Below are 23780 nucleotides of genomic sequence, written 5' to 3' on the forward strand. Positions count from 1 at the left end.
CTTTTCAGTAAATGTAAAACTAAAAGTTTCTTTTTTAAAAAAAGTGAGAATATAACAACTGATAAACAAAATGACCAGGCGAAATTCTTTTAAAGATCTAAATGGAACTTCTAAAAATAAAATAATAATTGAAATTTAAAAGTCAATGGATGAATTAGAAATATGAAAATGCAGTCATGATGTGGTTTTTTCCTAAATATTTCCTAGTTCCATCCATTGAAGTCTTAGAAACAATGAGCAATCCAGCAGCACAAGCAGGCTAATGACTAGCTGCTGTTTCTAAATACCATTTCTCACTCCAAAGAATCAGGGCTCTTTGGAGCATCTCAGGGACAGGGCAGGAAATGTATATTATAAGCCTGGAGCACAGTGGCACATTGGAAAAGCAAAGAAGCTATCAAAGACTCCTAGGGTCATGTCAAAAGGACTCAGGAATCAATTTGAAAAGGCTCCCAATGGTCAAAGATGGGACAATTTGACCATGGATTTAAGAATAATAGCAGTACTGTAATAACTGAGAAAACATCAAATATTTTTTAAATCTATGAGTTCATAATCATGATTAAAAAATTCTTTTTGGGGCCAGCGTGGTGGTGTAGTGGTTAACTTCACATGTTCTGCTTTGGGGGCCCGGGGTTCACAGGTTCAGATCCTGGGCGCGGACCTAGCACCACTCATCAAGCCACGCCGTGGTTGCCATCCCACAAAAACAGAGGAAGATTGGCACAGATGTTAGCTCAACGATAATCTTCCTCAAGCAAAAAGAGGAAGACTGGCAACAGATGTTAGCTCAGGGCCAACCTTCCTCACCAAAAAAAACCCCTAAAAACAGAACTACCATATGATCCAGTAATTCCACTTCTGGGTATTTATCTGAAGAAAATGAAAACACTAACTCGAAAAGATATTTGCACTCCCATGTTAATCACAGCAAATAATTTCACAGCAAATAATTACAAAAGCCAAGACATGGAAACATCCTAACTGTCCACTGATGGAAGAATGGATAAAGAAGATGTGGTACATATACGCGCACATGCACACACACAGACACAGAGGACATTACTTCAGCCATCAAACGGAAACTGTGGCATTCAATGACATGGATGGCCCTTGAGGGCATTATTGCTAAGTGAAATAAGTCAGACAGAGAAAGACAAATACTATATGATCTCACTTATATGCAGAATCTAAAAAAAAAACCAAGCTCATAGATACTACAGAGAACATATCAGTGGTTACCAGAAGTGGGAGTTGGGGGTGGGTAGGTGATGTGGGTAAAGGGTGCAAACTTCCAGTTATAAAATAAATAAGTCCTGGGGATGTAATGTACAGCATGGTACTATAGTTGTTAATACTGTACTGCACATTTGAAAGTTGCTAAGGGAGTAAATCATAAAAGTTCTCATCACAAGAAAAAAATTCTGTAACTGTATGGTGATGGATGGTAAGTAGACATTGTGGTGATCATTTCACAATACATACATATATCAAATCATTATGTTGTATACCTGAAACTGATATATTTGTGTATGTCAATTATAGCTCAATAAAAGATAAATAATTGAAACATTTATATGTATTGTCATGGAAAGGATACAAAATATATTGTTAATTGAAAAAAAAATGGCAGAACCAGAATTTGAATCCAAACAGTCTGGCTCCAGAGTCTGTGCTTTCAACTTCCAAATCAGTGGAGTAAAAATAAACACTGGAGCAAATTTTATTTTTTAAACTCCAAATCAATCCAAAACAACACAAAATAAGACAAAAATAAAAACAGAGAAAGTGGGACAAAAAGGACAAAATAAGATGTTTAACAAGTTCAAATGCTGGGGCCGGCCCCATGGCCGAGTGGTTAAGTTCACACGCTCTGCTGCGGCAGCCTGGGGTTTCGCCAGTTCAAATCCTGGGCACGGACACGGCACCGCTCGTCAGGCCACACTGAGGCGGCGTCCCACAGGCCACAACTAGAAGGACCCACAACTAGGAGTACACAACTGTGTACCGGGGGGCTTTGGGGAGAAAAGGGAAAAAATAAAATCTTAAAAAAAAGTTCAAATGCATCAGTAATTATAACAAATGAAACAGTTAAAGAAAAGAGAAAGCCAAATCCTATTAAAAGAAAAAAACAAACACATGAAGTCACAAAATTGAAGTAAAAAATAAGAAAATGAAAATCAGGCTAGGGTAGAAAGCTGGGGTATTAGCATCAGAAAAAGGAAACTTCCCGATGAAAGCATTATTTGGAATAAAGAGGATCACTACCTAATGATAAAATATTCAATTCACCAGAAAGAAATAATAATTCTAAACTTGTAAGTATCCAACAAAATAATCTCTAAATATGCAAAGCAAAAATTAAGAGAATACAAGTTTAAAGCTTCACTTTGATTGTGAGAGATCTCAATACACCTCTTTCAGCAATTAATAAGTCAAGCAGACAGAAAATAAAAAAGGATATAGAGGATCTCAACATTATTATTTTTTTTAAAAGATTGGCATCTGAGCTAACAACTATTGTCAATCTTCTTTTTTTTTTTCCTGCTTTTTCTCCCCAAATCCCCCCAATACATAGTTGCATATTCTAGTTGTGAGTGCCTCTGGTTGTGCTATGTGGGATGCTGCCTCAGCGTGGCCTGACAAGCGGTGTCATCTCCGGGCCAGGATCTGAACCGGTGAAACCCTGGGCCACCGAAGCGGAGCACGCCAACTTAACCACTCAGCCACGTGGCCAGCCCCTCAAGATTATATTAAGCTAGCTATTTTGAATATATAGAGAATTTTACATGCAACAATTAAAAGAAGGTACAGATACATGTGAATCCTTCTAAATAACTGATAGTTCAGCAGTTCATGAAGGAGGTCTTAACACATTTCCAGAAACTGGTCTCATGATCATGTAAGTACTGACTAGAGTGCAATTAAGGTAGAACTCAATAATAAAAAAACTATAAAAAATATTTGGAAATTTAAAAAAAACAAGAAAAAAGACAGACATACTTATAAAAGCTCAATGGGTCAAAAAGAGTATCGTGGAAATTTTTTATAACTGACGATAATAAAAATTCTTCATGTCAAAACTTGTGAGACTTCTGGTAGGGGCGCCCAAGCTACTACTCTGATGACTGTATAGGGTACAGAAGATAGAAGATATGGCCTAGGGATCGCCCAGGCTAATAAGAAACCCTGCCTAAAGCTGGGACTCCAAAGGGCTCCATCCTCGTGTATGAGGGAACAAGATATAAATCCCAGTGTGCTGAAGATGACAGCAAAGAAACTCACCTGATTCAATTTAGGAACTGATGGAGAGGACAAAAGAAATCTCTCCTGATAACCTATAACCACAATCTGACCTCCACCCACATTTGTGGTTTTAATTCACCCGACCTATATGGTCTGAAAAAGCTAAAGTGCAGAATTTATTTAAAAGTGGTTCCGAAAATAATCTTTACATCTTTGCCAAGAGTCTGGCATATAGAAGGCTCTCAATAAATCTTCACTGAATAATTAAATCTAAAAAAGTAAAATAAAAGTGGTTGTGTCTTGGGCAAAGGCAAAAAGCAAACAAAAAATCTCTCTGGAGAAAAATCAATTCAACCCTCAAAAATTTCTCACAGATAAAGTTCGAAGGAAAGTGAGTGCTTCATAAGAGAAAATTTTAACACATACAAGGAGACAAGGTACCACTTGAAAAAAATGGCAGAAACAGAACTGAAAGACTTCAGATATTAGAATAACCTCAAAGAGAAGAAAATTATTGTGTTTAATAATGCTTAAAGAAATTAAAGTCTTGATACCACTAGTAAATAAAGTAACTACATATTTTTTATTTATATCTGAGTTTTTAGCCACTGTTACTTTTTTTTAAGTGCCCCCTTGTCCTCTAAGGTCTCAGTTATACTTTCAACACACTGAATAACCTATTTCCAAGAAGAGTTACATTTGCAAATGTTTATTAGGAACACATGATTTCTTACCCCCAAAGGTATATAAATTGTTGACTGAAGTTGTTTCTTTCCCCACTTTTTTCCAACTTTATGCATATCAACATATTTATTCACCCATTCATGCACGGTGTGTCTAAATGTGTGTGTATTTTTGTCTTTCTACAAAAATAGAATTGTCCTATACATATTGGTGTGCAACTTTTTTCCCCATATAACAATAGAACAGGGGTAATTATAACGTTACTATTTACAGATTTATTTCATTTCCTTTAATAAGCTGCATAACATCCCATTGTGTGGATATACATATTTAAGTTTCCCCATTAATGCACTTTTAGATTGTTACGGCTATTCCAAGAAATCTTATACTTCTGTATAATATATCGTTAGCTACTACTATTATTTCTGTAGAATAGGTTCTAAAAGTGAGATTACTCATTCAAAGGGTAGGCACATTTTCACTTTTAATGTACTAGTTTTATTCTTACCAGCAGTGTAAGAGAGTGTCTGTTCCCTAGCCAGCAATGAATATTCCCATCCTTTTAGTTTTTAGTTTTTATCTGATGGACAAATATTGGTAGGCATCCATTGGAATATGCTAACTCTAAGGTAACTGGTAAATAGAGGACTCTTGTTAACCCAAAGGGCTAGATCCATCATATGGAATTTCAGTAAGTGCGGCAGTTAGAGTAAAAGATAGGGTCCCTCACTCCCTAACACTTGTATACATCCCTATTTTCCTGCTAGTGGCAGACTCAAGAATGTCTTGCTAGAAGGCTTAATTCCCCCATAATTGCCATTATTTCCCCCATTCTACTCCTAAATAAATCAGTGGGGAAAAAAACTATATATATTTAAATATATACATAGACAGATTGATATGAACAATTGATAAGTTATCTTATGTAAAGTGTGAGTAAAGATAGCTTTGGGAAGAAACAGAGGGCCAGCAAGCCCAAAGTTAGTTCTTTGAAAAGACTAATGAAACTGGCAAACCTCTCGTGAGAAAGATAAAGAAAAAGAGGAGGGATAAATACTCATATGAGTTCAAAAAAAAGAAAATATAGCCAAAGAAACTACAGATTTTAAAGATATAACTAAAGTACGTAACAACTTGATGCCGATAATATTGAAACTTTTTATGAAATAGACAAATGCCGAGGAAAAATATAAATCACTAAAATTTACTCATGATCAAATAGAAAACCAGAATTATACATAGCCACTAAAGTAAATAAATTGCTAGGTAAAAACTTTGCACTAGGCTTAACAATAAAAGTAATTTTAAAAAAAACTGAGCAGAGACATCAGTGGCCACACACTGTAGGAAAACAGACTACAGAATTAGTCCAGATAAGTCACTAAACAAATTTTAAAATAAAAAAATAAAAATAGCAATTACTACACCTGGAGAGATCAGAGTTGCTATACTATATTATCTGCAATGTTCAGTTTTCAACAAAAATCATGAAACATGCAAAGAAACGGTAAGTGGGATCCATTCATGAGGGGGAAAAGCAGTCAATAGAAACTCTCTCTCAGGAAGCCAAGAAAAAGTCGTCAGAGCAGTTATAAATAGCTTCAAAGAACCAAAGGAAATCATACTTAAGAAATAAGGGACAATGACTCATTAATTAGAGAATATCAATAAAGAAAAATTATTAAGAAAAAACAAACAGAAATCCTGGAGTTGCAAAGTTCACTAACTGAAATGAAAAATTCACTATGGGGGATCAATATTACATGTGAGTTGGTGGAAAAAAAATTCAGTGTCCTTTAAGATAGAACAATAGAGATTGCTATAACGCAAAGAAAAAGGAATGAAGAAAAATGAACAGAGTCCCAGAGACCTGTGAGACAGACCAAGTGTAGCAACATACATGTAATGAAAGTCCCAGGAAAAGAAGAGAGAAAAGAACAGAAAAAATATTTGAAAGAACATATCAGATTTGATAAAAAACAATCTACAGATTTAAGCTCAATGAACTCCAAGTAGGATAAACACAAACAGACCCACAACCAGTCATATCACAGCCAAACTGTTCAAAGACAAAGAGAAAACCTTGAAAGCAACAGGAGAAAAATATTAATAAAAAACAAAAGAAAAAGTATAGTGAAATGACAATAAAATTAACAGCTGATTTCTCATCAGATACAATGGAAGCCAGAAAACACGAGAATGAAGTACTCAAAAGTGAAGAGAAAAACTGTCAGCCAAGAATCCTATATCCAATGAAACTATCCTTCAAAAATAAAAGTGAAATAAAAACATTTCCAGATAAACAAAGATTGAGAGAATGTGCTGCTAGTAGGCCTACCTTACAAGAAATACTAAAGTTAGTTCTTCAGGCTGAAAGGAAGTGACACCAAATGGTAACTTGAATCTATACGAAGAAACAAAGAATACTGGTAAGGTAACCATGTAGCTCGATATAAAAGGCAGCATAAATACATAATTTTTCCTCTTTTCTTAACTAATTTAAAAAAGAATTTCATAAAGCAATAATTATAAAATTGTATCATTGGGCTTATAATGTATAAGATGTAACACATTTGACAATAATTAATACAAAGGGTGGGGAAGGATGAAACTGTATCTGGAGCAAGGATATGACAACAGTGGGTAATGAATCCACAGAAAGAAGAGTACCAGAAATTGTAATCATGTAGCATATACAAAAGTGCTATTTATTTTTTCGCCTTCTCTTAAGCCTCTTTAAAGGGCATTAAGTTGTATAAAGCAATAATTATAACAATTTATTGTTGTATTTATAGCATACATAGAGGCAATATATCTGACCATAATAGCACAAAGAACCAGGAAGGAAATGGAACCATTGGAGCAAAGGTTCTGTATTTTATGGTAATTCCATTAGTATTAATCTGAAGTAGATTTTGATAAATTAAGATATATTTTGTAGTCTCTAGAGGAACCATTATAAAGTTAAAAAATTAACAAATAAATTTAAATGGTACTCTAGAAAATTTCTAAATATAGAAGTCAGTAAAGAAGAAACAGAGAAACAAAAAAGCCATAAGACACATGAAACAGCCAAACAGCAGAAATAAATCCAACCATATTAATAACATTCAGTGTGAAAGGATTAAACACTCCAATCCAAAGGCAGACGCTGTCACACTGGATAAGAAAACAAGAACCAACTATATGCTGTCTCCAAGAAACATGGTTTAGGTTGAAAGATACAAATAGGTTGAAAATTGAAGAATGGATAAAAATAAACCATTCAAACAGTAACGTTAAGTAAGCTAGAGTGGATATACCAATATCAGAAAAATGGGCTTATGACAACAACAAAAGTATTACTAGAGATAAAGGGAGGTTTTTAAGGATAAAAAGCCAATTCATCAGGAAGATACAATTATAAACATATATGCAGCAAACATCAGAGCCCCAAAATATATGAAACAGTGACAGAATTGAAGGGAGAAACAGACAGCTCTACAATAATGGTAAAATACTTCAGTATTTCACTTTCAATAATAGATAGAAAAACCAGAGAGGAAATCAGTAAGGAAACAGAGGACTTGTACAATACTAAACCAAATGGACATAACAGACATACACAGAACATTCTACCCAACTGCAGCAGAATGCTCCTTCTCACATGCACATGGAACATTCTCAGTATAGACCATATGTTAAGCTATAAAACAAGTCTTAATAAATGTGAAAACACTGAAATTATACTAAGTATCTTTTCCAATCACAATGAAAGTAGAAATCAGCAGATCAAAAAATCAAGAGCTAAGATTAGTGGATACCAGGGAAAAGGGGGGGGGGGGGGGTTGTGGGCACAAAGGGTGAAGTGGTGCACCTACAACAGGACTGACAAACATTAATGTACAACTGAAATCACACAAGATTGTAACCTATCATTAACTCAATAAATAAATAAATAAAAAATAAAAGTAGGGAAAGAGGAGGTCAGAAACTAAAATCTTACAGTCCATATGAAGCATGTAAACAAGTGGAACCTGACCAAATTTGATCTCCTTCACAAGACTGAAGTGCTAAGAATAACATGGCCATTCTCATCTGATTATAAAAAATACAAAGCCCTACACTAAGAACAGGAAACCCAAGATTTACTTCTCTGTACTACAACTAAGCCTGTGTTATGGACAAATCAAGATTACAATCCCTATTTTAAGGATGGGGAAAATACTCATAGCCTACCTTCTTTACAAGAAGGCTGATGGAAAAATGAGATCATTTGTTTAGAATTTTTAATTTCCCAGGGGAAAAAAAGCTCTAAATAAATTTAGTTTACCATAAAAAAAAAAAATCAAGAGCTAAAACTATAAAATACTCAGAAGAAAGCTTAGAGGAAACGCTTTATGATGTTGAATTTGGCAATGATTTCTTGGATATGATACCAAAAGTTAGGCAACAGAAGAAAAAACAGATAAACTGGACTTCATCAAAATTTAAAACTTTTGTGCATTAAAGGACACCATGCTATGGTCTGAATGTTTATGTCCCCCCAAAATTCATGTTGAAATCCTAATGCCTGAAGTGATGGTATTAGAAGTGGGGCCTTTGGGCGGTGCTTATGTCATGGGGGTGGAGCCCTCATGAATGGAATTAGTGCCTTATAAAAGGCTCCAGAGAGATCCCTAGTCCTTCCACCATTTGAGGACACAGTGAGAAGGTACCAGCTATGAAACAGGAAGAGGAGCCTCACCCAACCATGCTGGCACCATGATTCTGGACTTCTAGCGTCCAGAACTGTGAGAAATAAATGTTGTTCATAAGTTACTCAGTCTCTGGTATTTTGTTATAGCAGCCCAAACAGAGTGAGACACACCATCAATAGAGGGAAAAGGATACCCAAAGAATGGGTGAAAATATCTGAACAACAGAAAAAACAATCCAAATTTAAAATGGACAAAGGACTTGAATAGACATTTTTCAAAAAAGATATGCAAATAGCTAATGAGCACATGAAAAGGTACTCAACATCACTAATAATTAGGGAAATGCAAATCCAAACCACAATGAGATACCACTTCACACCCATTTAAGATGGCTATTAAAAAAAAACAACAGAAAAGTGTTGGCAAGGATGTGGAGAAATCAGAACCCTTGTGCACTGCTTTCTTCTGAGTATTTTATAGTTTTAGCCCTTGCTGGTGGGAATGTAAAATGGTGCAGCCACTGTGGAAAACAGTGTGGCAGGTCCTCAAAACCTTAAACATACAATTACCAGATGATCCAGCAATTCCACTTCTGGGTATATACCCAAAACCTTAAAAGCAGGGACTCAAACAGCTATTTGTACACCCATGTTCCTAGTAGTATCATTCACAAGAGCCAAAAGATGGAAGCAATCCAAGCATCCATCGATGGATGAATGGATAAAGAAAATGTGGTAAATGCATACAACGAAATATTAATCAACCTTAAAAAGGAAATCCTGACACATGCTACAACATGGGTGAACCTTGAGGACATTACGCTAAGTGAAATAAGCCAGTCACAAAAGGACAAACATTGTATGATTCAACTCATATGAGATACCCAGAGTAGTGAAATTCATATAAACAGAAAGTAGAATGGTGGTTGCCAGGGCCTGGGGGGAGAGAGGAACTGAGAGTTATTATTTAATGAGTACACAGTTTCATTTTGGGAAGATGAAAAAGTTCTAGAGACAAATATAGTGATGGTTGCACAACAATGTGAATGTACTTAATGCCACTAAATTTACACTCAAATAAGGTTAAAGTGGTAGTAAACATGGTTATTCATATTTTACCACAATTTTAAGTAAACAAATAAGTAACTCCTACAAATTAATTATTAAGAAAATAAACCTAACCAACCTAGCAGAAAACATGGCAAAATTTCACTTAAAAAAGAAGTACAAACAGCAAATACACTTTTTAATTTAATTTAATTTTATTTTATTTTTTGAGGAAGATTAGCCCTGAGCTAACACCTGCTGCCAATCTTCCTCTTTTTGCTGAGGAAGACTGGCCCTGAGCTAACATCCATGCCCATCTTCCTTCACTTTTTATACATGGGATGCCTGCAAATATACTTTTTAAAAAATGTTCAGGAGCCTGCCTGGTGGTGTAGTGGTTAAGTTTCCACACTCCACTTCAGCAGCTGGGGGCTCATGGGTTCGGATCCTGAGGGTGCAAATGTACATACCGCTCACCAAGCCATGCTGTGGTGGCATCCCATATACAAAATAGAGGACAACTGCCACAGATATTAGCTCAGCAACAATCTTCCTCAAGCAAAAAGAGGAAGATTGGCAATAGATGTTAGCTCAGGGCCAATCTTCCTCACCAAAGAAAAAAAGTTCAACCTAATAACAAGTGGGAAAATGTAGAATTTTGCATTCACTACTGTACAGTGAAGAATTAACTTTCCATAAGAGAGGTCTGGCCTTTGTCCTGGCTCCTGGGAGGTAGTCTCTACAGCCTTGGAATTTCTCCAGTGATGGGAGTGTCTCTGTTACTCACAGTGGGCCCCTTAGACCACATCTGACAGTTTATGCTAACTCAGTGACTCCCAGTGGGGGCTGCCCCGTGCCAGAAAGATGAACTATATGATTAGAGGGTTGGGTCTTTGGGCCAGGCAGAACGAGCCTCCAAAGACGGAGAGGGGGCTGGAGGTTGAGTTCAACCACAAGGACAATAATTCAATCAATCATGCCTGTGTAATGAAGCTTCAATGAAAACTTCGGACACTGAAGCTCAGCTGAGCATCTTGGGTTGGCAGTACTCCACGCATACTGTCACACGTCAATGACAGGAGGGCAAAACATTCCTGAGGACGTGGAAGCTTTGCATTTGGAAAGCCCCCAGATTCCGCTCTATGTGTCTCTTCCCTTGGTTGGTCCTGATCCTTTTGCTGGCATTCTTACGCTATAATCAAACTAATCATAAGTAAAGTGTATTCCTGAGTTCTGAGAGTTGTTCTGGCAAATTATCAAACTTCAGGGAATCCATGAAGATCCCCAAATTTACAGCCAGGTGATCTGAAAGGGGGGCCACCCTGTGGGCCCCTTGAACTTTCAGCTGGTGTCGAAGTCTTGAGCAAATCTGGCAGTCTAGAGAACTGTGCCCTTCACCTTGAGTGTGGCTAACTCTAGATAACTATATTGGCACAAATTTTAAAGTGTGATTATAAATTCTAAGTGCAAATGAGGAAATGCATCAAAGAAAACTTTGGTGCTGGAAGAGCAAATTGGGATGACTACTTTGAAAATAATTCGGCATTATCTTGAAAAGTTGAACATTTACATACCCTACAAACTAGAAATTCCACTCCTGGGGTAGAGCCTAGAGAAATTCACACACATGAGCGACAACAGAGGTTTACAAGAATATTCATAGCAATTTGGTTCAAAACAACCCAGATTACATTGAGCCAGGGAAAAGATATATAAATTGTGGTATAGTCACATAATGGGAGAATATATTACAATGAAAATTAATGAACCACAGCTACATGCAAAGACATGGGTGAAGCCTATAAATATGATATCAAGTGAAAAAAAGCCAGATCAGAGAATGCTCCATATAGTATGAAACCATTTTTATAATGTTCAATAACAGAAAAACTAAATACATTGCTTATGGATACCGACATACATGATAAAATTATGAAATCATATAAAAGGATCAAAGGAATAATAAACACAAAAATCAGATTAGGTGCTATGGGGACACTGGGGAGGCAGAAAAATACAATAAAAAATGAGCACAAGTTAGGTGCCATGGCACTGTAAAGTTCTAGTTCTTGGGTTGTATGGCAGAGTCACAGGATTTTTTGTTGTTATGCTTTAAATTTCACATATATTCTTTTTCATATATCATAACTTACATAATAAAAAGGTTTTTCAAACAAAAAAATTAAGTAGAATGTTCTGGGAAGACTTCATACAGGCCAATCACTAAAAAAACGAGCTTGAATTACAAGGAGATAAATCAACACTGAAAAACTTGTGCACAGGAGAGGAACAGCCTACAATGACAGAAATGCAACAGAACTTTTTAAAAACGATGGAAATGTTCCAAATCTGCACTGTCCAACATGGCAGCCAGCGGCGACATGTGACTACTAAGCACATGAAATATGGCTAGTGCACCTGAAGAACTGAAGTTTTATTTTATTTTATTTTAATTAAAGTTAAATTTAAACAGCCACAGTAGCTGGTGGTTACCACATAGGACAACACAGCTCCAGAGGATTCTCTATTCACACGGGATTGCAAGAATCTTTATGTTGTCCCTTCACGTAAAAAACCAAAAGGTGAAATTACAATTCATGCCTCACGGGTTTAGTACGTGTGAAAGATAAGGCAGAACTCCAAACAGGGAAGCTGTTTGCAAAGAAAACACCTGGCCCAGACATCAGAAAATGGGTAAAAAATCTGCAATTAAATCTTTTCAGTAAAAATAAAATGGTTATGGCATACCATACTTTTTTTTCACTTTAACCTTTTCAATTAACTAACCGACTATTAATACTTGTCCGAATTGAGCTGGACAAGTCGGCATCACTGGATGATGCTATTTCTGCACTGGAGTATCAGGAGCTTTAAAAGGTTTAAACTTTTTGGCCCAAGAATCTCACATCTAAGAATCAAATACGAAAATACCCATCTAAATAAGGATTCATCAGAGGAGTAATTTTAAATAGAAGAAACTGCGAAAAGCAACCTATTGTTTAATAGCACTTAAATATGTGCCATCTGGGACTTGCTTTAAAATACCTCAGGGTGGGGGAACAGAGGTCAATGGGGAGAAATGAAACAAGACTGGAAAACTGATAATCCTGACGCTAGGAAATGGATTCATGGGTATCCAGGCCGCTATCCTGGTGCATATTTGAAAATTTACGTAATACAATAAAAAAATTTTTAAACACATTTGTAATGTTCTGTGAAAAAAACTAAAAGGAAATCCTCCATATCCTACAATTAGAACACTTTTAAAAATGGATAGTATTTCCATTACTTAAAAGCACATTTAAAAAAAATAAAAAGCCTTATTTTTCTCATATTTCAAAAGAAAAATCCCTCAGTCTATGCTACTTACAACACAATTTTTGCCCACATTAAGAATGTCACCAACTTGTTTGAATGGGGCTGGCCCCGTGGCTGAGTGGTTAAGTTTGTGCGCTCCACTGCAGGCAGCCCAGTGTTTCATTGGTTTGAATCCTGGGCGCGGACATGGCACTGCTCATCAAGCCACGCTGAGGCAGCGTCCCACGTGCCACAACTAGAAGGACCCACCACAAAGAATATACAACTATGTACCAGGGGGCTTTGGGGAGAAAAAGGAAAAAAATAAAATCTTTAAAAAAAAAAAAAGAATGTCACCAACTTGTTTGAAAATGGATCTCTTGCTTTTCCTTGACACCTAAATCTTCTATAATTTACTTATTATCTTCAATCATTTCTGCATACTTTTTCCTCCTAAAAGCAGGCATGTCCTTTTCTCCTGGCACTCTCCCATATTTCTAGCTTCAGCTCTGTCTTCTAAGCACTATATTAGAAGCCTTATGCTTGAGTCTACTTTCTGGAAGTTATTTATGGACATGTTCTAGACTCTTTATTAGACTCTCTCTTAATAGCTTACATACTTCTTTAACTCCCACCCACCAAGAAAAAAAGGCTGCACTAATTGTTTTTAAGTCAATAAACACTAATTAAAAGTGAATGCATATCCATTAATGCACGAAATTCCTGCATCAAAGCAAAACTGAGAAAGAAAAAGAAGGAAAAGTTAAAGATCAGTAGGACAGATGAACAGTAGAGCCTAAAATGTACTTTAGAGGCCAGCCTGATGGCATAGTGGTTGGGGTCGCGCGCTCTGCTTCGGCAGCCTGGGGTTCATGAGTTCAGATCTCAGGTGCGGACCTACACACTGCTCATCAGGCCGTGCTGTGGTGGCATCCCACATGCAAATGGAGAAGACTGATACAGATGTCAGCTTAGGGCCAATATTCCCAAAAAATGCATTTTAAGAGGTTAAAAAAAACCACACACACAAGTTTAAATTTAAAAGGGAAAGAAGTGGATCCAAGTTATATGAAACAGGATGGCTCCTGAAGAAAAAGGGCTTTAAAATTGGAGGGAATTCTGACAGATCAGTAGCATGGAGAGTACAGGTGGGGGTAACAGGAAAGGTCTTTCCTTTTTTCCATGTGTCTTAGGCCTTTTCTCCAAAACCCCTGGATGGGCCTTCAAGGAAGAGATTCCTCATTAATACCTTTAAGGTGCTGCCTCCTCACCAGCTGGGTTCTTAACTGCAGTGTCTTTCCCAGTCTGTTCAACTGTTACTCACCTGGGCACCATCCTCCCGCCATGTTCCTCGAAACCATCCAGGGCTCTTTCCCTTGCTCCAATAAGGAAATCACATCAGGCTTAGAAAGAGAAAGTCCTGTTTATAAGAAAAAGTAATAAGACACAATCATGCTATTCCTGAATTCAAACCCAGTCCTCAAAACACAGGCAACTACCTGAAGGACAAGAGGCAGGTGTAAAGGTCTGAAGCCTGGAGAAGATAAAGGCTCCACAAAAGCTGCCCATCTCCTCATCTATAGATCACAAAATAATTCCCTAGGAAATCAGTAGAAATCCACCCAGACAACTGAAAGATGCACCCAAAATTCATAAGTAACTTGGGGATAGTTATCCCTACCGAGTGAGACCAGGTTGTGGTAGTTCTCTAGCATCACATCTCTGTACAAACCCCTCTGAGCAGGGTCCAGGCACGCCCACTCCTCCTGAGAGAAGTCCACAGCCACATCCCTGAACATCACCAACCCCTAAAAGGACAAAACCACGTAGTACTGTTGAAATTAAAGGAAACATTTTTAAGATGAAAGAAGAGATGGAAAAGGACACTGAGGGATGGAGAAAATACACTAAGCAAATGGGCGAGGCCAAGGACAGGGCGGAGTAAAAAGATCAGTGTGATGAGAACAAAGTACCTCCATCTTCTTGAATATTCCTGTTGCTGCAGACAAACCTCCTTCATACAATGAGACATTCCCATTATCCCATGGCTAGGGCTAGGAGTGAATAGAACACACATTTACTTGTAGTTTCCCCAATAAATGAAAGAGCACAAAAACACACAGCAACCTGTAGGTCTGGCAAATTACTATTTATTTCCATGATCATTCATGACTTACCAATATTTTTATTGTGGAAACTTTCAAACATCAGCAAAGTTGAAAGAATTTTATAGTGAACATCTGATATACTAATTACTACTTACAATAAACTCTTAAATATGAGCTCCTCCCTTTGCTTTTTCTTCTTACTTCTTAAAGGAAGACAGAATCTTTCTAAAATATTTACCAAACAAACAAGCGAAAACTCTATCACACACAATAGGACTTTGATATAATTAAGATGTACAGAAAATACTAAGGATCTCCATTGTTAGACAAAATCATAAGCATTTTTCCTAATAATGCAAATTCTTTAATAAATTTTTTTAACTGGTTGTATCTTTCATCTTAGGAAGGCAAGACATAATCATTCCATTATTTTGGATATTTAGATTGAACAAGATCTCTGAGTTCCTTTACAGCTTTGAAAATTTACAATTCTCAAAAACTTAGGCATCTGGCTAATCTTACCTGTTAAAAAGTTCAAAACTATAGAAAACCTAATAGTATACTGTTCAGGGATATTCAGTGAAACAATTATGAAAAGCAAGAAAATGAAGACTACAAAATTGTCTTTACAGGTTACCCTTTGAGAGGGAGGGCACGGTGCAAAAGGGTCTTGTTAGGTACATAAATGTTCTATTCTTTTTTTTTTTTTTTTTTTGAGGAAGAGTGGCCCTGAGCTAACTACTGCCAATTCTCCTCTTTTTGCTGAGGAAGACTGGCCCTGAGCTAACATCCATGCCCATCTTCCTCTACTTTATACGTGGGACACCTACCACAGCATGGCATGCCAAGCGGTCCCATGTCTGCACCCGGGATCCAAACCAGCGAACCCCAGGCCGCTGAGAAGCGGAAGGTGCGAACTTAATCGCTGTGCTACCAGGCCGGCCCTCTATTATTCTTTTGAGTATGAAATACTTCACCTTTTTTAAAAGATTTTATTTTTCCTTCTTCTCCCAAAGCCCCCTGGTACATACTTGTGTATTCTTAGTTGTGGGTCCTTCTAGTTGTGGCATGTGGGACGCCACCTCAGCATGCCTTGATGAGTGGTGCCATGTCCGCGCCCAGGATTTGAACTGGCGAAACCCTGGGCCTCCGAAGCAGAGCGTGCAAACTTAACCACTCTGCCACGGGGCTGGCCCCAATACTTCATCTTTTTTTAAAGGGGGAACTCAAAAATTAAGGAAAAGTAAATAGGCTTGTGAAGATCAGTTATCCCACTCGACAGTCCTTTCCGCTTCATTAAGCCACAGTCTGATAAGGGAAGCTCTGCTCCTGCCCGCACTGGAAGGTGCTTAGGCTCCGCCTTGGAGCACTGCACACAAATGTGAACAGTCAGAGTGGGACACAAAGGGACAAGCCCATGCCGCTGGGCACCACCACTGACTCCCTGACAGACTGGAAGGATGGAGGATGGGTTCATGGATGGAGCTCAGCTGGGCAAGGAAGTTTCTAGATAAAGAAAATAAATGTTCACGCAAATAAAAAAAGAAAAAAACCAAGACACTGTATTTCAATAAAATAAATAAGTCATGGGGGTCATAATACACAGCATGGTGTCTACAGTTAATAATACTGTATTGCATATTTGCAAGTCGCTAAGAGAATAGATCCTAAAAGTTCTCACCACAAGAAAAAAAAATTTCTATTATATGGTAATAGATGTTAACTAGACTTACTGTGGTGACCATTTCACAATATAGACAAATGTCTGATCATTATGTTGTAAACCTGAAACTGTATGTCAAGTAGTTAAAACAGTTTAAAAGACACTATTTTTCAGAGAAGAAATAACTCACCTGGAGCATGGCTTTTAAAATTGTAACCCAAGCTGTATTTCTCTGGATTCCTCTCTTGGAAAAGTATAGCATCCCAAGAAAGCAGCTGTGGAGAAAGAAAAAATAACTCCCAGATATGCCCCAAAGAACTCCACACTCCCCTTCCAGTTCCTTGCTATGCTGCCTACCCCTACCTTCCCCACCCAACACACACACACAAACACACACTCTGATGGCAACTAAAAGGGGTGTATACAAATCCCGGCCCTTCCCTAAGCTTGGGGAACCCAAGAACAGCAGGATGGATTCAGGGCAGATGTGCTCCGGCACTGAGAGGGGCCCAGGCACCTCTGCAGGAGGGACTCAGGCAGACCATTACCCTAATCTCAAGAAGGTGATCTGGACCTCAGCGGGCACAACAATAACGGCCTCATTACAGTTCCCCCTTTGCAGGTGCAGCCAAGCTTCCCCAAGGAGAGTTACTGAAGTTACAGCCTAAGTCAAAGGGGGAGTCCTCAAGCTAGAAACCCACCATACTTGCACATGTTCAGCTCCTAGGCAAAGACTTCCAGAGGCTTCTGCACCAGGCTCGAGATATAAAATCTCTTGGCTTCTTCCTGGCTATATTTAGAACCATCGAGTCTAAGCAGGGGCTGCCCAACCCATGCCAAAGACTGCAAGGCCTTGAGTACCTGGCCACACAAACTAGACAGAAAGGAAGACAAGAGTATAGACACAGCCCATGCTGAATGAGAAATAAACCTGTCACGTTAAGATACTGACATTTAGGTGTTGTTAACACAGCATGGCCTAGCCTAGCCTGCCACTGCTACAGTAAGAAACCATACTAAATTCCCTGTCCACCCCCTCACTGTCCTTGGAACACCACAGAGATATACTTTAGATTTTGTTGTAGATGATGGACACAAACACATAAATACATTTAAAAATTGGTATGCAAATCAAAACCACAGTGAAATATTGCTTCATATCTATTAGAATGGCTATTAACAAAAAGACAACAAATAATGAGCATTAGCGGAGATGTGGAGAAAAGGGAACCCTTGTGCACCATTGGTGGAAATGTAAATTGGTGCAGCCACTATAGAAAATATGCAGAGATTCCTCAAAACACTAAAAACAGTACTACCATAGGATCCAGCAAATCCACTTCTGGGTAGTTATCTCAAGAAAACACACACAGTGACTCAAAAAAATATCTGCACCCCCATCCATGTTCACTGCAGCATTATTTACAATAGCCAAGACATGGAAGCAACCTGAGTCCATCAGCAAACGAATGGATAAAGAAAACATGGTGTATATATACAGTGGAATACTACGCAGCCATAGCAAAGGAAATCTTGCCATTTCTGACAACATGGATGGAACTCGAGGGCATTATGCTAAGTCAGACAGATAAAGACAAATACCGTATGATCTCACTTATATATGGAATCTGAAAAAAAAAAACCAAACTCATAGATACAGAGAATAGATTGGCAGTTGCCAGAGGTGGGGGGCGGGGAGGTGGCGGGTGGGTGAAATGGGTAAATGTGGTCAAAAGGCATAAACTTCTAGTTTTTAAAATAAATAAGTCCTGGGGATGTAACGTACAGCATGGTGACTGCAGTTAATAATACTGTATTGTATATTTGAAAGGTGCTAAGAGAGTAGATCTTAAAAGTTCTCATCACAAGAAATAATTTCTAACTATGTGTGGTGATGGATGTTAACTAGACTTACTGAGGTGATCATTTCACAATATAGACATACACTGAATCATTAGGTTGTACACCTGAAACTAGTATAATGTTACATATCAATTATATCTTGGTAAAAAAATGGTACTAAGAGCTACGGAGAAAAATCAAATAGGATAAGAGAGATAGGAAGTACATGGTGAAGACGCTGTTTTATACAGGGTGGTCAAGGAGGGCTTTTCCAGTTTGTTGACATGTGAGGCAAGTCTTGAAGACGTGAAGGAGTAAGTGATGCAGATGTTGGGAGTACGAAAATTCCAGGCGGGGGGACGAGCAAGCTCAAATGCAGAGGAGGCAGAATTAAGTTATAAAAAAAATTACAGAAGCTAAAGTCAGAACAGAAACAGATCACACAGGGCTATGTACACCACTGCAGAAACTTTGGTTTTTATTCTAAGATGGAAAGCCACAGAAAGTTTTAAGTCAAGGAGTGACATAATCCAACTTACATTTTGGAGGAATCACCTTGGCTGCTGTGCTAAGGAATTTAAGGAGGCAATGAAGGAAGCAGGGGGACCAGTGATACGCTATTGCAAGATCAAATGAGAGATGGCTGTGGCCTAGATGGGGACCAGCTGAACTTTCATGTGCACGGTTTCCAACTTCTGAGTTTCTCTCACTTAGCTGAGCACAGGCTTACCACTTTCTCTCCACTGTCTAGAACTGCTCCCTTGCTCCCAATAATAAATTGTCTACCTAGAGTTCCAAACTGTAGATGTTTTACAGTCTAATTAATTGCTGTATGAAGTCTAGAATGAGACACAACATTGCCTAAGCAATTCTGTGTACATGTTGTCCACCTACAATGTTTTGATCACCTTAGCCCCCTTCTCTTTGCCCCTTTGCCATCCCCACCCCAACCAGGGCAATATGGGAGTATAGGCCTCTGGAGAAGAAGAAAGTCTGCCATTTCAGAGGAAGGAAGGATTTGTGGATGTGGTCATCATCTGCTAGCTGGGTGGACAAATGGCTACATTCTATTCAGAGAGATCTCTTCTAGGAAGTGATACTGGAGGAGTCAAGGAGCCTAGTTCTGCCGACTGAAAATAGTTTTCCCCTATTATTCATAATCTGCCTTTTAGGACATCTATTTCCTTAAAGTGAATCTTCAGGGAGCTTCTGAGGAGCTTGACACTGTTTAAGACGTGTTTTGAGATTTACTGAGCTGCAAATTAAGAGCTCTGAAGCTTCATCATTCTGCGGACTTCACATGCCTTTGGCCCTCTTACAAATACTTCTCTTCCTAAAAAATACGGGGGCGATTTAAATATAACAATTTCTTGAGTATTTCTATTTATTTTACTGTTGCTTAATGTTACTCATAATAATGAAAATGCATATGCTCTATCTCAAACATAGTTTTAATCAGCTGCATAAAATGCTCCCTTATAGTGGGATTTATTTAAAATTTCCCTATTTATGAAAACTAATTTTGGATGTGATTATCTCAAGGGTTGTCGCAAGGTGTTATACTCTCTGCTTTTAGATCTATCCATGGTTCTCCTTTTTTGTAAGCCTTAGTGATCATCATTACAGTCCGCCTTCCCTTTAGAAGTCCAGTGGGGGAGTCCGCGGACTCCAGGTTGAGAACCCCAATGAGGACCATTTGAACATTTAATTCAAAATAGACCTGGAAACTGGTCCAAGTGTTTATTCACAGATTACGTGACAAATCCCTGGTCCTACTGGTGTAGAACTCTTTGATCAAGCCCCCAGTCTCATTCCTACTCCAAAAACACTGGCAAAGTGAAAGATCTTATCACCTCCTTGGAACGAGACTAACCAACACCTTCTCATAAACGGCATGGCTTTCAGTACCAGGACTGTGGTGTGTGATGCTACATATGCACTAATCTTATTTTCAACAACTCGGCTGTTATGATAAAGGCTCTTGTATTTGCCTCACTCGGCCAGCAGAGATCTTAGAGGAGATCTGGCACACAGGAGAAACTGCCAAATTAATACTAAGACAGAGGGATAGATAGGAAACTGGGTCCTTGGGTCTAACCCTAAGGCCCCCATTATGTATCAAAATGGGAAATACCTAGGACACGGTCTCTTGAATGGGCTTTTGGTAGTTAGGAATGGTCAGAAGAGGAAAAATGAAATTAAGCTCTGAAAAACAAGAAAGATTTCAGCGAAGAAAGAAAGATTTCAGCGAAGAAAGAAAAAACTTCACAGAACCTTGATCTCGGCCTTTGGATGTTCAATAACCATTCTTCCCTTTTCCTCTCAGTGACAGAACTGTGGGAGAAAGAAGAAATTGATGAGACATTTGGCTTTTCTTGAAATCCCAGCCGACCAGGTTGGAACGTACACTTCCTCCAGCCCCTATACACATACACACACGCACAGAGGAAGGTCAGGGGAGACTGAAGAGTCCAGCCAATGCTCTTACAAGAAAGGGCCAGAACCAATTATGAGCTCACAGACGTCTCCTGGGTACAGAGCGGTGAAGTCATACTTGCACAAGCACAACCACCTCCCTCCCCCCGTGTGCACACATAGCGCTGTGTTAGGTCACCTGGTTACATATAACCCCACATACACACCCAGGGGACACACAAAGTCCCAATCGCACAGCCACTGGCCTCCCCACACCCACAGACCCATTGCCCCACAGCCAGACAATCACAATCTCACACATACACTCACCAAGGGGGTCCCACTAGTTGCACCTGCATAGCCACAGTCGCCTAACGTCACACAGTCACAGACCTCCAACTCGCACACACACGATGCTGACACATTCACACAACCACACAACCACCACCTGGGCACAGGGTCCCAACTGCACGATCACCATGCGAGACGGCGCGCCGTCGTGCAGTCACAGTCACGTACTCATTTTGGGAACACACATGGACACTAGAACTTCCCTCCATCATCCAGAGTTATCACTACCTACAGTCACAGTCACACACGAAAACACAGTAACAATCACAATCCTTCTCACACACACACATACGATCTCCTCTCTTTAGCTCGCTCGGGAGACAAACGGATGGGAAACAGACTCCTCACCCTAGTCCTTCCCTAGTTCCGGTCCGGCCCAAACCGGCCAAGTTGCGCCGGACTCCAAAGGCCTCACAGCAGGTAACTTCGCGGAGCCAAGCGTCCCGCCACCCTGTACAGAAGCGGCCAAAATCCCGCGGGACGTAGCGCGCCTGCAGAGTCCTCTGGGAAATGTAGTCCAGAGGTGGACGGCAGGCCTCCCAACACCTCGCAGCGCACTGCGCTGGGCTTGCGCTCATTTACCGCTTCTCCGCACCAAAGAGAACCCACGGCCCGGCCGCGGAGCGGCTCGCAGGTGGAGCCAGCCAGCTGGCTAGCGGCGCCAGGCCCACTCATCCCGGGGAGCTCGGGTATCGCCGGTACGCACAAGACGAGACGGCCGGTTCGCGGCGGAAGTAGCTTCCAGCCGCCGAGCCTATGGGTAATGTAGTCCAGGCTAGAAAAGCAGCCAATCGGGGCAGAATGCGAGCGAACTGATTCTTCTCAGCTCCGAGCCTGGTCCTGCCCCGTAACCGCCCGGCGGCGCCTGGAGATGCCTGGAGGTTCTAGCTCGCCCACGGAATGCAGAGGGCAGGAAACACTGACCTGACGTTCTTATCTTTGTCCATCGGTGAGTCTAGGCCTCGGTCCGCGCAGCGCTGAGGGTGAGAGTGAAGGTGGAACCTGTCTCGGTCTGGACTGGGTCGAGGAGGCGACAGGGAGGGAATCACGGTCTCGGAAGCCGAGCGTGTGCGCGCGCGCGTGTCTGCGTGCGTGTGCGCGCGGCGCGCCCTCAGGCGAGGAGGAGGGCGGGCACAGGAGAGTCCGAAGATGCTGAGCTGTGACCGCGGGTGTGACTGGGTGTTGTGTACGTGTGAATGTGGGTCACCTATCTGGGAGACCAAGGTTGTTCTCTGTATCAGACATTAACCTCTGAGCCTCATGTTAGTCATTTGTAAAATGATAACAAGAGCGCATCTTTCTGGACCATCAATTTTATTTGGAGGTTGACAGGAGGACAAAAACAAACCTATTAGATGATAAACCACATAAACGGATTTTTATGTTAACATAGTCATATTTATTATGATTAGAATGCAAATTCAACATACTTTTAAAGGAAGAGAGAAGATTGCAAAGTAATTTTTTGTTATGAGATGCTTGGTTTTGTCTGTCCCCAACCCCCAAGTATCCTCATCTCTCCTCTGTATATTTAATGAAACGACTAAAGTATTTGGGTTTAAGGGTACCACCTTACTATTTGTTTTCTGTTTACTCCACCTGTTCACGATCTTAACATTTTCAAGGAGTACAGGTTAGTTATTTTGTATAATGTTCTTCAATTTGGGTTTACCTGACGTTTCTTCATCATTTATACATTTTGGGGAGGAATACCCCATAAGTGATGCTATGTCTTTCTCAGTTTATCCTATCAGGAGACACACAATGTCAATATAGTTCATTACTGTTGATGTTAACTTTTATTACTTAGTTTAAATGGTGCCTATGAGGTTTCTCCACTGTAGAGTTAATTAATCAGTGTGTTGGATTTATCAATGAATAAAAGGAAGCCAACTGTCAAAGGAGCCTGAGAAATGTAGTTTGCAGACTGCCAGTCCCAGTATTACAGAGAAGTATGTAGAAGGTTCAGTGTGGGACTGAAAAACTAAACCAGCACATGAACAACTTGGGAATTTCCTTCACCCCTTTCCTTTCTTATGTTGGATTACCGGTTTCCTGGAGCTTATGTCTTCTTTTTTTTTCTTGATTTAGTCCATTTTTTGGTAAAAAAAAAAAAAGTCCTCCATTAGCATCTTAAGAAAGGTTAATTTGGAGTAAAACTTTGGGGCCCTTACAAAACTGAAAAACGTCTTTATTCTGCCTCTTTTGGGTGATAGCTTAACTAGGTTGGAATTTTAGGTTGGATATAGCTTTCCCTGGGAATTTGAGAGAATTATACAATTGTCTTCCAGCTTACAGTTTTTATCTTAAAGTATGATGACAGTTTGACTTGTGTTTTGTTATTGCTGCTCTTTCTTTTTGGAAGCATTTAGATCTTCTCTTCATACCTAGTTTTCTGAAATTTCCCAAATGTGTGCTTTGGTATGAGTCTTTTTTTGTTCATTGTACA

The 23780-nt window shown here is 39.4% G+C and overlaps 1 protein-coding gene across 5 annotated transcripts in view; it reads right to left on the minus strand.

Annotated features, from left to right (window-relative positions):
• Nucleotides 1–22371, minus strand: part of LOC124249818 (zinc finger protein 850-like) — a 32647-nt gene extending 10276 nt beyond the window's left edge. Inside the window, exons 1-5 of one of the 5 annotated variants that reach the window (XM_046681233.1) lie at nucleotides 22256–22371; nucleotides 16914–16998; nucleotides 14926–15006; nucleotides 14634–14760; nucleotides 14277–14372 (exon numbers count right to left, since the gene is read on the minus strand). In XM_046681233.1, the coding sequence (XP_046537189.1) occupies nucleotides 14277–14372; nucleotides 14634–14760; nucleotides 14926–14931 (229 nt within the window). In that variant the 5' untranslated portion in view covers nucleotides 14932–15006; nucleotides 16914–16998; nucleotides 22256–22371. Of the gene's footprint in view, nucleotides 1–14276; nucleotides 14373–14633; nucleotides 14761–14925; nucleotides 15007–16913; nucleotides 16999–17424; nucleotides 17593–20839; nucleotides 20900–21679; nucleotides 22135–22255 lie in introns of those variants that run through there. The other 4 variants (XM_046681232.1, XM_046681235.1, XM_046681234.1 and 1 more) reach the window with 4 other exon arrangements.
• Nucleotides 22372–23780: the final 1409 nt, after the last annotated feature.

The sequence above is a fragment of the Equus quagga genome, chromosome 13, assembly GCF_021613505.1.
Source record: "Equus quagga isolate Etosha38 chromosome 13, UCLA_HA_Equagga_1.0, whole genome shotgun sequence".
Taxonomy (NCBI): Eukaryota; Metazoa; Chordata; class Mammalia; order Perissodactyla; family Equidae; genus Equus; species Equus quagga.